General features: G+C 45.4%; 1 protein-coding gene across 1 annotated transcript in view; it reads left to right on the top strand.

Moving 5' to 3' along the window:
* The window catches only part of MFN1 (mitofusin 1), a 34,111-nt gene that overhangs the window by 14,459 nt on the left and 3,325 nt on the right, over window positions 1-16,327 (top strand). The window contains exons 8-17 of the mRNA XM_035134153.2: window positions 913-1,066; window positions 1,564-1,631; window positions 6,476-6,597; window positions 8,965-9,091; window positions 9,778-9,882; window positions 11,240-11,342; window positions 12,245-12,474; window positions 13,606-13,761; window positions 14,804-15,000; window positions 15,837-15,971. Of these exons, the coding sequence (XP_034990044.1) occupies window positions 913-1,066; window positions 1,564-1,631; window positions 6,476-6,597; window positions 8,965-9,091; window positions 9,778-9,882; window positions 11,240-11,342; window positions 12,245-12,474; window positions 13,606-13,761; window positions 14,804-15,000; window positions 15,837-15,971 (1,397 nt within the window). The remainder of the gene's footprint in view (window positions 1-912; window positions 1,067-1,563; window positions 1,632-6,475; window positions 6,598-8,964; window positions 9,092-9,777; window positions 9,883-11,239; window positions 11,343-12,244; window positions 12,475-13,605; window positions 13,762-14,803; window positions 15,001-15,836; window positions 15,972-16,327) is intronic.

The raw sequence follows: 16,327 nt of genomic DNA, 5'->3' as shown, positions 1-16,327 counted from the left end.
GGCGCCAGGCAAGCCTCACTGGGGAGAGCATTCCACAAACAGGGAGCCACTGCAGAAAAGTCATGACAGAGCGGGAAGGTTTTCAGCAGGTGTTTAGAAGTTGGAACAGAAGGTGGCGGCTGATTCTCTGTTGACAGAGAATTATTATTATTATTATTTATTTCATTTCTATACCGCTTTATATTTTAAAGAAAAATCTCAAAGCGGTTTGCAGACTATTAAAACATCCATAAAACATCAATAAAAAAAATCCACAGGACTAGGCCGATGATGCTAAAGGCTCTTACAGGTGAAACACAGAAAATTAGAATATCGTCGAAAAGTGCATTTATTTCAGTAATGCAACTTAAAAGGTGAAACCAATATATGAGATAGATGCATGACATGCAAAGCAAGATATGTCAAGCCTTTATTTATTGTAATTGTAATTATTTGTCGTTAGGCGGGTCAATTATAAATGGAATGTAATTAATGAAATGTAATAGCGATGTTTATTTTTGTATTATTGTAACTATTTGTTTTATTACTGTGGAATTTCCAAAAGATAGCATTTGTAAAAATTAAAAGAAAAAGAAAAAACAATAAATTGCATTACTGAAATAAATGCACTTTTCGAGAATATTCTAATTTCCCAAGTTTCACCTGTATTTCTTATTGTCAAAGGAGCCTCGCCAACCCTGGAAATGACCAGCGATGCTCCTGCAGATGATCTCAGCGAATGAACTGGGATATAAGGGTTCAGGCATCCATGAAGTATCCTAAATCTTTGTTGTTCGGGGCTTTGCAAGTTAATGCAAAGAACCTTGAACCTGGCTTGGTAGTCAATGGGGCAGAGCAGAGGCTGTTTGTATAGCGCTCAGTTTGTCAGCTGATTGAAGACTTCCCTGATGTGCTGCTGCTCTCTTTCTTCAGGTGCGCAAGCAGCACATGGAGCGGTGCCTGACATTCTTGGTAGATGAGCTCAAGGTCGTGGATCCCTCCGAAGCCCAGAACCGAATCTTCTTCATTTCGGCCAAGGAAGTCCTCAACGCCAGGAAACAGAGAGCCCAGGGCATGCCCGAGGGAGGTGTGTATTGGAGGCGGGATCCTGCAATGTAATATTCTTTCGAAAGCTCAGCTTTTCAAAGAATCGTGGTCTCTTCCAACTCTATGATCCAGTCCAGCCCCCTGCCAAGCAGGAAACACCATCAAAGCATTATTGACATATACCTGTCAAGCCTCTGCTTAAAGACCTCCAAAGAAGGAGACGCCACCACACTCCTTGGCAGCAAGTTCCACTGTCGAACAGCTCTTACTGTCAGGAAGTTCTTCCTAATGTTTAGGTGGAATCTTCTTTCTTGTAGTTTGAATCCATTGCTCCGTGTCCGCTTCTCTGAAGCCTTATTAAAAACGAGGCTTTTGGAAAACTTGAATCATTGAATCAGGGACTTCCAAGTAACCTAGTGCTAGTCCAACTCCCAGGCCAATTCAGGAAAACAGCTGCTACAGCATTGCTGGTAGGAGGCCATCCCTGTTTATAAACCTCGCACATCAAACCTCATGAGCTGCTTTGTGCCTTTCCAGGTGGGGCACTTGCCGACGGATTTCAGACACGCTTCCAAGAATTTCAGCAATTTGAGAAAATGTTTGAGGTAAACTTCCTGAGAGTCTAAAAACAGTTGTGCTTGGGTTTTTAATAAGCAGTGGTACCTTGGTTTAAGAACAGCTTAGTTTATGAACAACTTGGATTAAGAACGCTGCAAACCGGGAAGTAGGTGTTTTGGTTTGTGAACTTTGCCTTGGAATAAGAATATGTTTCGCTTCCTGTTGAGTGTGTTCCGTTTGTAAATTGAGTCCCCCGCTGCTATGGGAAAGTACACCTTGGTTTAAGAATGCTTTGGTTTAAGAAGGGACTTCCGGAATGGAATAAGTTTGTAAACCAAGGTACCACTGTATATACTTATGCAGCAACAGCATTTTTCTAGGAGGCCTAGTTTGAAATGTTGCAGCTTTTATCTGGATAGCTCAGTTGGTAGAGCATAAGACACTTAATCTCAGGTTCGTTGGTTCGAGTCGTATGTTCGATGAAAGATTCCTGCATTGCGACTCTTGTGGCCCCTTCCAACTCTACAATTCTGTGATTCATATGCAGCCAGCTGTTTGGCAATGTTACTCCTGCCGCATGCAATGCGGCGTGCTTTTTGGTGGCATCCACTCGGAGGCTGCAAGGCGGCCTTCGCAAACCTGATGCCCTCCAGGTATTTTGGACTACAACACCCATTCTCACCTCAAAGAGGGAAGCAGAAAGGGAGATCACCCTCACCTTCCTTATCTCCTTCTTCTCATGAGTGCCAAAGCACAAATGTCCAGCTTCCTTCTAGGCCTTTAGATTGGAAGCATACTCTTTGGCGATGTCATACAGAAATAGGTAGTTACATCCATATATGGTGGAGGTGTAATGAAATAAAGCCCTACTGGGATATGATTTATAGCGAAATGAAAAAAATTCTTAAGTACTCATTTAAAAAGAACCCAGAATTATTCCTCCTGGGTATACTACATGATGAAATTCGGCCCAAAGATAGAAGCATCGTAATGTATGCTACAACAGCAGCCAGAAATTTGATTGGTTTAAATTGGAAAAGTAATAAGGTACCAACCAAAGATGACTGGCAGAAAAAATTGCTAACATATTACAATTCAGCAACGAAATATGCTGAAATTAAAGGAATTAATGAGGAAACCAGAAATAAAGATTGGGAGAAATACAGAAATTATATAATGACAATGATGGAAAAACCCTCATTTGCAGAAGCCATTTGATGACTCAGGCACGAAAGACCTATTAAGAGATAAATAATAATGTTTCAGGTATACAGATGACTGAAAAAAAACCCACAAAAGCCGCAGAACAAAGATGGCTGGAAGCACAACTTTCACGTGTGGTGGGTGGAGGGTGGGATGGTGGGGGTTAGAAAATTGTAAACTATATATATACATATATATACACACACACACACACACACACACACACACACATATATATATATATCTTTTTTATATATAACTCTTTATTTTTCTTCTTTTAGTTACCTTTTAATCTTATTCTTTCTATCTATGTTTTTCTTTAAGTTTCCTTTGTTGGTCATTAATTCGTTGAAGTTTACTTTTATATTTTTATAATATGTTAAATGTATATGATTTACCATTTTATATGATTTCTTGATTTATAACAGCTTATAATTCATAATAGGTTTCTTATTCTTCTTTTTCCCGTCTTCCTCTGTTGGTGTCGATATAATTTGTAATGATTTGAAATGCAAATAATAATAAAAAAAAGATTGGAAGCATACTCTTTGACAGGTAATTCCTGTCAAATGTTTGGGGAAGGGCCATAGCTCGGCTGTTGGGCATCTGCTGTACCAAGTTAGAATAACTCAAATTCTTTTCAAATTCTCTTTAAGTAATGCACATCTGTTCTCTCCCCACCCACCCAAATGTATTGATCGGCTTTTCTTTGTTAGAGGCATTCAGAATGTGAAATTTTGGCAAGAAGTAGGTGTAGTTGCTATATAACAGCTGCTGCAACCAAATGATTTGATGTTAAGCCTCTCATTGCCTGGGTACATTTGTTTGCCTTTATTATAACGCAGGTACTGCGTCTCTTAGAAGGCAACACTTGTTGGCAGGACAAGTCGGGGTCAAGCAAAAAGCTTTGCAACCGTCACAAAACGGGGGGTGGGGAGAGAAAAGGGACACACACTTTTAAATTACGTTCTCCTGGTTAGGATGGCAGTTTCAGTGATGGAATTAACATGTGCTGAACTTCACTTAACAAGTGTCCTGAGTTCTGGATGGCAAAACAATATTCCCGGCAAGGAATTTCACTTGCAGCCACCCCAGCATTATATAATGCCGTCTTCCCCAACCTAATGCTTACCTCTAAGCATTCTTGGACTGCAGCTCCCATCATCCCTGATCACCGGCCATGTTGGTGCTCCTCATAGCCCAGAAGGGCACCAGGCTGAGGGATGCCTTTCCAACAAACTTGCTGTTGTGCTTGAACTGCAAGGCAGCTATTTATAAAATGACTGGATTGAGCCATGCCCCCTCCCCACAGCCATCAGCTCAGTAGCTGAGCACATGCATTACATGTGGAATGTCCTAGGTGCTCATTGCCTGACATCTGACTTGTTTGGTATCCATAATAATAATTATATTGTTATTTGTAGCACACCTACCCACCCATCTGACTGGGTTGCCCCAGCTACTCTGATCCATAGCCTCACGTAGGGTTTTTCCCAGTCTCTCTCCTGCCCCAGATCCTTTTAACTTCAGATGCCTGAAATTGAACCCAGGATGTTTTGCATGCAAAATCTGTCTCTTTTGCATTGTTTTAAAACTCATCTTCTGTTGTCGAAAGCAGTTGTTGTTATCATTATCATTATTATTGTTGGGGGGAGGTCAGGTTTCAAGACAGTAATTCAGTTTGCTCCAATAATGTTGATGTGTGAACTTGTTTGAATTGTGTACTCCTTTATCACTTCTGAGGTTGTTTGTTTGTTTTTGGGGTATTTTGCTGAGTTATTACTAACTTTTGTACTTCTTATAGTTTTTCTGCTGTGGATTTTCTGGTTGTGTAGTGCGCAGGATGGGATTATAACCCTTTCGCCTTCTTCCTATTTGCCTGTCTGGAATCGTGACTCTCCTACACGTCTTGTCTAGCTCTAACAATGTGCTGTTACATGCCAGCCTCTTGCATTTTCATTGCTGATTTCTAGATCTGCTTCGTCGAGGATCAAGAAACTCTCCTTATATATTCTTTTCCCTTTTTCTTTCTCCTTCCATTTTTTAAAATTATTGTTCTATCACCTGCTGTGATTTAAACTGTCCTGAGTGCAAGTAAACCTAGATACAAGAGAATTTAGTTTTCCACTGTTCCCAGTGGACAAGCCCCATTATTTGCCACATGTTTGTAATTGCACAAGATGCATTCACATGTCTTGTGAGCCATAAACTGTGGGTTGCAGTAAGCCATAAAGCACGGCTTGCTTTGCTGCTCGCACTGGGAGCATTCAGACCATAGTCACTGGCTTTTCTCTTGTGAACATGGTTTCCTTCTGCTGCATGCAACAATGATCAAAACAGCCCATTCAAGCCTGTTTGTGCCAAACCATGGTTTATCACAAGAGGTGGAATGAGCAACAGATTCTTCCCAGGAATGACTTGAGCAGCTTTCTTGCTACGAGAGAATTCGGTTTGTTTCTTACATTTATATGGCATTTGGCACATACATAGGATTTCTGCTTTCATCTAGTCACCAAACAGACTTGGATCAGATTAGGTTCTGTGCGACAGCTGCATCAGTGTGCCTTCAGAGATGTGCAAGGTCCTCCTTCAGGATTGTGAGCTATGCGTGAATACAGAAAGCCTGACTCATTTGCATGTCTCGTATTTGTGCATATTTAGGGAGTGATAGAGCGCATGCCTGCAGAAAGTCCCAATCAAGAGAACCCTAGGTGATGCGAGAGACCTCTTCCAAGGCTCAAGAAAGCTGTTACCAGTCAAAGCAGGCAATTCTGGGCTTGGCAGACAAATCTGGGGAGTGATAAGGCAGCTCTATATCAGTTGGCACCCAAAGCCACTAGATCAGGCATGGCCAAACTTGGCCCTCCAGATGTGTTGGGACTACAACTCCCATCATCCCTAGCTAACAGGACCAGTGGTCAGGGATGATGGGAATTGTAGTCCCAAAACATCTGGAGGGCCAAGTTTGGCCATGCCTTGACTAGATACCTGACGAGCACTGGGGCAATGCCCCATATTAGCCAGAGGCAAGCCTGCATTCACCGTGGAGCCTACATTGAAAATGGAGCTGCAGCTGATCACAGCTCAGTACCTGTAGGATAGGTGTGTTCACCACAGTCACATGTTCCGTTTTTAGCAATACACCTATAGCCTGCTATGTGTGCGGTGACTCTTAGCAAGAAGTAGCAGCAGCAAGAGCAGCTCCTTCCTTCTGAATGAATGGCCAATTCCAAATGGGTTGACATTCATTGTTGCTCTTCTTTTGCTTTTCATTTGACCATTGCACATTACTGTGGCTCAGGGTGGGGATACCTTGGCTCTCCAGAGATTGTTTGACTTGCATCTCCCATCATCCCTGACCCCATTGCCCATGTTTGCTGGGGATGGTGGGAGTCCCAAGAACATCTGGAGAGCACTAGTGTCCCGATTTCTGCTGCAGCTGCACCATCAATGACAGCACTAACTTCCTGCTATTGAGTTGTGATTTTGTTTTCAATCTTCCTTTGTTCCTTTTTGCTTCTGTTTTAGGTTTTTTTTTACTTTAAATGTGTGTTTTTAAAAAAAGATATCATTTGCTTTAGGATTTAAGTTTTAATACATAGCAGCACAATGCCTTTGTGACCTAGAAATTCCAGCGTGTGTTGGTGATGGAATTGCAGTAATGTGTTGTGGCTTGGGCCCCTCGCAGGAGTGTATCTCGCAGTCAGCTGTGAAAACCAAGTTTGAGCAGCACACTATCAGAGCTAAACAGATCCTAGACACAGTGAAAAACATTATGGACTCCATAAACGTGGCAGCCGCCAATCAAAGGTAGGCCTCTCCTATCATATTCACCCTGCTCAGCTAAGCAGGGAAAGAGCCACCGGGTGGCGCTGACCTTTCTTCCCTTTATCAGGAGATAGTGCAGCCCTTAGGCCACTGCTGGCAAGAGGTGAGTACGGGATTTCTCTGGTCACTTGGCCTCCACATTCGTTGGGTTGTCCCTTCAAATGCTTGAAAGATGGTTTGGACACCGTACTGCATACTTTCCATAGCTGCCAAGTCTCCCGTATTCCCCGGGAAACCCCCGTTTTTCCAGCTGTTCCCAGCCGAAAAAACGGATTTTTTTGTTTTTCCCCGGTTTATTCTGGCGTGGCGGCCATTTTGGAACTGGGCGGAGCATGCTCAGAAGCGACTTTTGATGCTGCTTTGCCCAGTTCAAAAATGGCTGCAACGCGACTTCTGGTGCAGCGGCCATTTTGGAACAGGGCAGAGCAGCATCAAAAGTCGCTTCTGAGCATGCTCTGCCCAGTTCCAAAATGGCGGCAGCGCTATGTCTGGTCTGCTACTTCCGGTCCAGTCCCTTATTTCTCAGGCCAGAATTTGGCAGCTATGATACTTTCAGATTGGACTACTGCAACACTTTCTGCATGGGGCTGCCCTTGAAGACAACTGTTGGCTGTTGGCTGGCGTCCCATTTAGATATCATGTAGTCCCTGTTTTAAAGCAGTTGCTTTGGTTGCCAGTTGGTTTGGGGGGCCCAATTCAAAGAGCTCACATTAGTGTTTAAAGCCCTAAACCTCAGGCTTGGGAGCCACTTTATCTGGTCCTCTGAACTCTTCTTAACCACACACCCTACTGGTCCCAGTTCATCCCCTCCTTGGGTGTTGTTGTTTTTTAATAAAAAAAAACCCATGTCTTTGAACTCTGATGATGCCTCTTGCTCTCCTGGAGGAGTGCGAGTGTTGAAACTAGTCTTCTGTATAAGAGTAAAACCCACCCTTCTGTCACGGTTGCTTTAGTTGAGATCCCTGCATTGCAGGGGGTTGGACTAGATGATCATCAGGGTCCCTTCCAGCCCTCCAAGTCTATAATTCTGTGACCCCTGGTATGCAGCTCCCTGAAGGTTGTCCGGAAGAGAATGCAGCCCTCAGGCTGGAAAAGGCTCCCTGCCATTAAGGATTTAGGCCCCAAATATCTGAAAGATGGCCTCCTTCCCTACAGACTCTCTTGGGTGTTAAGATTGGCAAGGCCCTCCCAGCCCCCAGCTGCCTTAGTAGTTCCTCTGCCCTGAGAAATTTGGGCAGGAGAGGGCATTCTCTGTGCCAGACCCTAAGCTGGCACCTTGATTGTATAGCTTTCATCATATGCTGAAGATACATCTTTGTACCCTTGATTTAGGACTGACCCTAATAAATCTAATATGGACGAGTAATAAATCAAATGAATGAATGAATGTTTGGGGCTCTACCCCCCAATGACACTGGTTTTTGCCCTTGCTGAGATTCTGGAATCCCAAGTCCCTGTTTGGGGGAAATGACAAGTGCCCAAATTGCCTCTAAGGCAGGGCTATTTGTTGCCTGCCTGCCAAAAATCTAAGCACTAGCACTTGGAAAAATAGATCTGCTCTGCGTTAAAGAGGGACATGCTGTATTTTTCGTATAACATGATGATTTTTGCTTTAAAAAAAATTAGTCAAAAATTGGGGGTCATCTTATACACAGAAAAATACGGTATTTCTCCATATACCTTGGGAACTAGAGTAATGTAATTGCGGGGATCCAGAGACGTATCTGATTAAAAAATGCTCCTCTGCAATGAATGCACTAGATTGCCTTAGTGAGTCTCAGTCGCTGCCTCCCTTTCCTCCCCACACACCCCAGTCCATCTGCAATAGAATGATAATACTGGCCTGCCTTAATGGAGTTATTGTAAGAATATTGCAAAATAATCCCTAGGCAGCATATGGTCACACAGCGTGAGTGTATAACAAAGCGTAACGACAAACAGTAAAAACAGCAGATGAAAAGCAGGGGGTAAAAACGTTAAGCATAAGGCGTTGAAACCCAATGGTAGATAAAAGACAATTGGCTAAGGCTCCCATAGAGTTCAAAAGTTCTCCTGAGCATGTGAGAGCAAGACAGACTTTGCCGGGTATCTAAACATTGAGGGCACCAGGCCAACATGGCTAGGGAGCAAGTTCAGGTGCCACTACCAGGAAGGCCCTTCTCCCAAAGGGTTGGGGCCTTTCTTTAACTGGCGAGCTGCCATTCTCGCCCGTGTCCTTGGGTGTAGTTTCGCATCAAGCCTACCTAGACAGGGAGAGGCAGCAGCACTTTGGTGCTCGGTTTTTGTCCCCCACCGGGACATTGTGAGTACAGCCAGGGTTGATGGCTACATTTCCGCTACTTACCTTAGAGTCCATTCAATGGAAGAGCGAGAAGATCAGAAGGACAGGCTGGAATTTGTCCGCAACCAGCTCAACCTTTTGACAGACGACATCAAGAAGAAAATCAAAGGAGTCACGGAGGAGGTAGCTAACAAGGTAAGTTGCGGTAACCAGCTGATCATGGCTGTTCACAGACCTTTGGGGAGGCTTTTAAGGGCTTCTGGTACTGGAACAATGGCTTGCGAAGACAGTAAGTGCTCAGCAACTTCAAAGATATCAAAAGGGGTTGTTAAGAACATCAGCTGGGAGGTGGAATTCACTGAGTGACCTTAGCCAGGCCTTTCCTGATCTCTCCGGGTGACTCTCTCCTTCCATGTGTGATAAGGAAACTATTACTGGCCTGCCTTGCAGGGTTGTAAGGTAGGTGGGAGGCCATAGCTAAGGGGGTTGGTTTGCATAGGAAGCACCTGGGATCCCTTTCTGACATACTCCGTTAAGTCTGGCATAGTGCGGCTGGGAACGGATCCTGATTTTGAAGCCAGAGAGCAGCAACTTGCGGGAGAACGTGATAAATAGCCTGAAGTCCGCTTGCTCCTGGGCCAGTTGCTGGATCAGTGGCATGACATGGAATAAGGAAGCTTCATATCTTCAGGGTCATTGAGATAGTAAGGGCACATGATGGGTTTTGAATGCTTGCAGCCTTGGTTTTAATCCCGGGTTGTACTGGAAATTAAAGCTGCCCTGAGCACCATTTCACAAAAAAATTGAATAACCACCCCGCTTGCATTTCGTAAAAGGCTCCTCATGCTCTTCTTGTCCTTTGTGCATCCCGTCTTTTCCAGGTATCTTCAGCCATGACTGATGAAATTTGTCGGCTTTCCGTTTTGGTAGATGAGTTTTCCTCCGATTTCCACCCATCCCCACAAGTTTTGAAACTATATAAGAGTGTAAGTTCTTCCCTAGGCGGAAATGGTTTAGGTTTTGTCCAGCTTTGCTTTGGTGGGGTTCTGTGGTGGGTCTTTCTGTGCTTCCATGACCAACACGCAGAAGGTCTCAAAATAAATCGGTTTGTGCGAGTTTAATGTGAAGTGTTCAGATCTGATCAAGATGGCAGAGGCAGGGATGAATTATAAGGACTCTCCTTCCCAGGGCTTTTTTTCCAGCAGGAACTCAGTTCCGGCACCTCCCCAATGGGCGCCATTGCCATTATTCAAGAACAATGGAGGCATTTGTGGTGAGCTCCGGCACCTCTTTTTCTAGAAAAATAGCACTGCTCCTGACCCCTCCCATGGTTCAAAAGATTACACACTTCCAAAAGAAACCACTTATTTGGCAAAATGTTGCCACCACCCCTCAGGATCTTGGTGAAGCTAATGTGTTTGAGAAACTCTGTGACTAAAGAGAAAGTCATGCCAACTGTAATTAGAAAGTTCGTTTTTAATGAACGAATGATCTCTTTTTGGGTGGGCGGGATAAAATTAAAATATTCCTCCCATTTCCCCTACATCTCTGTATATGTGTGTACTCCTTGGAAAGTGTTGAATTTCGGAGAGAGGGAGTTTGAAATTCAATTCCCATAGCTTGCATGCTGCTAGTGAGCAACAGTGTTTGTTACCCGCAAAAAAAAATCGAGTTTGTATGTTTTGCAGGCAGTCCAAACGTTCTAAAAAGATGGGGATGCAACTCATTACATCAGGACAGCGCTTGCAATGTAACACAGTGGCATATTTTTAATAGCTGTGTGTGTGTGTGTGTTTTAAAAGCATTGTTAGGGAAACTGTAGATAATTTAATGACAAGCTGCTAGCAAGTTGCCTATCAAATTATGAGAGTGTTAACATTCAAACCATTGCCCAGTGTGCCAAGTAGAGACTCGGAAGTCTCAAGTATGCAAAGAGGGGAGAGGGCAGAGGCCTCTGATTGGTCTGCTGGTTGCTCCTAAGTCTGCACTGGGGGAAGCCTTTGGCTGACCCGTGTCCTGGAAGGCAGGTGGGGCCTTTGGGTTGCTGTCCCCCAGGTGGCAGGTGCCTCCCGCAGCTTTCTGATTTCTCTCTCCTGCCCATGCAGATGAAGAAGCTCAGGAGGTGAGCAGTTTCTTTTAGGATACTAAAAGTTAACTGCGTTGCACAGCTATTCATGTTTTGAGAGACGTTTGCAAAGGTGGCAGCGGCTCAAGAAGTAGCAGTAAGAATGCACTTGAGCACGTCATTTGCTTGCCCTCTGCTGCTGCCTCATTGTGGCTTTTCAGACCCTACAGCTTGGCCAGGTCACCTGCTGACTCTTTGCTTTCTCTGTGAAATGTCAGGAGCTCAACAAGCACCTGGAAGAGGGCTTGGGAAGGAACCTGGCTGACCGGTGCTCCAGTGAAGTCAACAAGTCTATGTGTCAGTCGCAGCAGGAAATGATAGGTAAGATTTATATGCAGAGGAACGCGTAAATTCTGCTTTTTCACCTCCCTCCCCCAAGAAACTCTTGTACAGTGGTACCTCAGGTTAAGTACTTAATTGGTTCTGGAAGTCCGTACTTAACCTGAAGCGAACTTTCCCATTGAAAGTAATGGAAAGTGGATTAATCCATTCCAGACGATGAAAAACACCCCCTAAAACAGCAATTTAACACGAATTTTACTGTCTAATGAGACCATTGATCCATAAAATGAAGGCAATAATCAATGTACAGTGGTACCTCAGGTTAAGTACTTAATTGGTTCTGGAAGTCTGTACTTAACCTGAAGCGAACTTTCCCATTGAAAGTAATGGAAAGTGGATTAATCCGTTCCAGACGGGTCTGCGGAGTACTTAACTTGAAAGTACTCAATCTGAAGCGTACTTAACCTGAGGTATGACTGTATATCTATTTGAACAGAGATTTATGAACTACAGTCTTTCATATACAAAGTTTGTGCACCAGCAGGGTTGCCTCATTAGTTTATCCTTCCTTCCTTCCTTTTGCCAGACCCCCTTTCTGATAAGCAGCTATTTATCTTTGTCACTTGGGTGTCCGCTGTTTGCTGATGGGCGCTCATGAGAGAGTGTGGTGTAATGGTTAGAGTACTGGACTCTGACCTGGGTGAGCAGGGTTTGAATCTCACTGGGTGACCTTGGACCAGTCACCACCTCTCAGCCTTAACCTACCTCACAGGGTTGTTGTGAGGATGAAATGGGGGGGGGAGCATGCATAATACCTTGAGATCCTTGGAAGATAAAAGGTGGCATATAAATGGGACAGATAGATAGGAGTTGTAATCAAAAGCAACTGGAGGGCACCAGGTGGGGGGACCCTGCTTTCACCCCTCTCCTTTCTTTCCCAGAAAGCCTGCAGGCCCTGCTGCCCTCCGAAGTCCAGAGCAAGCTCCACTTGCTGATTCCTTGCAGGAAGTTTGACCTCAGCTACGACCTGAATTGCAACAGCCTGTGCTCCGACTTCCAAGAGGACATCACTTTCCGGTTCTCGCTGGGCTGGACTGCCCTCGTCAGCCGGTACCTGGGCCCCAAAAACGCTCACCGGGTGCTGCTTGGCGTGGCGGAGCCGGTTCTTGCAGTGAGTGCTTTGCAGGGTTTTTCTAGGGGGCTTCAGCTTGTGCAGAAGGATCCTGATCCACTGGGTGCAAGTAGCATCTCCAGTGTGACTATTATTATTATTATTATTATTATTATTATTATTATTATTATTACCCCGCCCATCTGGCTGGGTTTCCCCGGCCACTCTGGGTGGCTTCCAACAAATATAAAAATACTATGGAAACCTATGGCTTCTGTCTCTGTTCTCTTAATTAGTGGGGCAGCTGCCTGCCTGTGTGTGTTCAAAATGGCATCAAACAGCAACAACGGGACCTTTTCCTGCTCCTAAGTGCCAATGTGAAACTCCCTTCCAGGCCTTTAGAGTGGAGTTATACCGTTTAGCAGGTGATTCCTGCCAGACCTTTGGGGAAGGGCCCAGCTCAGTGATAGATCACCTGCTCTGAATGCAGAAGGTCCCACAGTCAATCCCTGGCATTTTTCAAAGAGGGCAGGAAAAAACAGGGAACATGGTACTCGAAACAAAATCCAACTTTTTTCCAAGTCTCTCTATTGCATTTCAGTTTGCAAAGCAAGCTTGCAGTCCTCATGACAGTGAAGGTGTGCTTGAAATTGGGTGGGAAGCTCTTGCTGCAACCTCTGCATTGGGCGGGTTGCCAGATAAACTGGGGCTTCAATATACTGCAGAGGCCCTAGTTCTGCCCCATAAGCTGCAGGATTTCAGAAGTGCTTGCACTTCTTCTGAAAATAGTGCAAGATTTATTTATCATAAGTTAAAACTGGCTTTTGAGATACATTGGTACTTGCCCAGTGCCATTGGGATCAGCTGTGTCCAGTTATGTAAGCAGCAGAGCAAAGTGTACAAAATTACATAGGCAGGTTGCAGAATTCAGCTTTCTTGGTGCAGAATTTGGACTGTCTGGCTGCAGAATATGCTTGCACTTTAGCGCAGCCCTTGGCCGAAGCTATTTGAAACCCCTTTTTAAGGCTGGTGCATCATGTGCCTTTAGGCCACAGCCCTACCATTAATTAGTTTCATCCAACCCACTTTAGCTCACAAACACACTAATCGTGAGCTGTTTATTTAAAGCCGAGCTCTCCCCGTTCTGGTCTGCTGGGAAGATGGATCTCAGTCTCTGTTCTTCGCCCCTAGATCCCTCGTTCTCTTGCCTCCACCCCTTGTGCTCCCACTGCTCCTGCTCTCACCCCAGAGAATGCATCGCAGGAGGAGCTCATGGTCTCATTGGTCACCAACTTGGCGTCGCTGACCTCCCGGACCTCCATGACCGTCATCATTGTCGGAGGACTTGTGAGTACCCTGCCCAACTCTGCCGTAGTGAGAATTCCTGGGGAAGGATCAGGCCTAGGGGTGGGCAGCATGTGGCGATGGATTGATTGCCTGCCCGCTTACGGTACTTCCCCAAAGTATGTATATGCAGCACTCTGTCTAAGGCACCCTTTGTGCCGTTTGGGGGGGGGCTGTTAACCAGGGGATCCATGCTAAGGTGTGCAGCACTGCACAGTGGCCCAGCTCACATGTTGCACTGAACTGTTGTTTAAAGCCAAACTTGTGTCTCCAGCTGTTTTTGAGCTAGAGCTCCCATCATCCCTTACTAGTGAAACCAGTGATTAGGGATGATGGGGATTGCAGTCGAAAAGCAGCTCGGGAAACCCCTGGTTTAAAGCAAGCTTTGGTTTAGATCCATGGGTTTATTTTGGGTGGAATTCTGTGTCGTGCTCTTACAAACGTACCATCTCCACAAGCATTGTAGCTTGCCAGGTGGAACGATCCTCACTCTCTGTGCTGTTCAGTGGGTTCTCCCTACTGCCCCCAAACCAATTTTGGAGGGCACATTGGGGGGGGGCGAGGTGGGGAAAAACCCCATTGCACAAGTGGAAGTCCTTGTGCAGGGCTTTTTGCTGATGGGTCTCATAGGTGACTATTGCTGATGCACATCTCCCTGGGCTCCTGTGGGTAGCAAGGGTGGGATATAAATTTTATGAATAAATTCATAATACTGTGAATGAAAAGTCTCTTCTGCTCCATGCCACAGACAAAGCAAGGCAGAGCTTGGTTTTTCCCATCTGTAGCTTCCAAACAGTCTTCAGGGGCAGCCCCTCTTGTAGAGCACATTGCAGTAGTCTAGTCTGGATGCGTTAGATTAGTGTTTCTCAAACGTGGGTCCCCAGCCATTGTTGGACTACAACTCCCATCATCCCTAGCTATCAGGATCAGCGGTCAGGGATGATGGGAGTTGTAGCCCAAGAGCAGCTGGGGACCCACGTTTGAGGAAATACTGCATTATTAGATGGATCCTGCTCAAATTCTGACCCTGGTGTTCCTCTTCCAGGTTTGGAGAACGGTTGGCTGGAAAGTCATCTCCCTCTCCTTGAGTTTGTATGGGCTGCTGTATCTCTACGAGAGGCTCACTTGGACGACCAAAGCCAAAGAGCGAGCCTTCAAGCAGCAGTTTGTCAACTACGCCACAGAGAAGCTTCAGATGATCGTCAGCTTCACCAGCGCAAACTGCAGCCATCAGGTGCAACAGTACGTCTTGCCTGTTTCCGTAACTCGGGCTTCTGATCCAGAGGAGCGAAGTTGTAGGGCCGTCTCAGCCGTTCCTCAAAGGGGATCTCTGCAAGGCAACTGGAAGGGGTGGCTGGGTGTCGCAATGCAAAGGACTGAGTGGATTGAACAGAGAAACTGCTGTTAGGTCCCTGAAAGAGCCTGTGACTCAGCTTTGCTTAGGGAAGTTTTTAATGCCTGATGTTTTATTGTATTTTTAATATTTTGTTGGAAGCCGCCCAAAGTGGCTGGGGAAACCCAGCCAAATGGGCAGGGTATAAATTGTTGTTGTTGTTTATTCCCACCTGCCCTATCCTGAAAGTTCCAGGATGAAGCTACTTCCTTCTCCGTGGCTCATCCCAACTCATTTCTTACCCTCTCCATGGTTATCCCTTGGTGAAGAGAAATGTAGAACTTTCAGCATGTGATTAAATTGATCCAATGGTAGCAGCTTTTCAAAATCTGATAGTAATTGAAACCTCCAGAACCCCCTGCTCGCCTGCCCCCCTTGCCCCTTAGCGTCCCTCTAGGTAATTCCACCTCCAGAACCCCAGGGGGCAGTACTTCCCACTTTGAGAACTACTGGTTGAAAGTGGTACGTTGGCAGGACCAAAATGGGAGCCATATGTCAGGGTTTCCCTGTTCTTCTGTATAACATTTGGAAAAAGAAGAGGTAGGGTCTCCCCTTGAGCGCTTGGTCATCCATATATCTGGTAGGAAGTCGGGGCGGGGATGGGGACATCAGATTGCCGTTTCCCCCTTGGAGCATCCAAGGTTGAACAAGTCGGCGGACCGGGCTTTCCATATTTCTCTTTCAGGGAAATGGCCATGACTTTTGCTCGCCTGTGCCAGCAAGTTGACATCACAGAGAGGAACCTGGAAGAAGAGATTGCAAGGTTGTCCAAAGAGATTGCTCAGCTGGAGAAAATCCAGAACCACTCGAAGCATCTACGGTAAATAGCCACAGGGGAGGCTGCTTCTGTAGTGAAGGGGCCCAGCTATCGAAATGAGCAGCCGTGAGATGAAACCACTTGAGAGGCATCATAATCTCATGGCTGTGTCTTGAAGCAATATTGGCGATAGGTCTAGAGCAGGCACATCCAACTCTATAGAGACTGCAATCTACTCCCAGTATTATAAAACTGGGAATGATCTACCCATTGTCATTGCACATACCGGTAGTTGTTGAGCGTTTTTTACGGGGGGAGCAAGGTTGTTGAGCTTTTGGGGGGAGCAGTGATCGATTGGTTGGACGTTCCTGGTTTAGAGGATCTTTTTTACTTTTTAAAAAACTTGTGAGTTAAAGCCC

This window comes from Zootoca vivipara, chromosome 5 (assembly GCF_963506605.1).
Source record: "Zootoca vivipara chromosome 5, rZooViv1.1, whole genome shotgun sequence".
In the NCBI taxonomy this organism is placed as follows: domain Eukaryota; kingdom Metazoa; phylum Chordata; class Lepidosauria; order Squamata; family Lacertidae; genus Zootoca; species Zootoca vivipara.
This window is presented reverse-complemented; position numbering and strand designations above follow the sequence as displayed.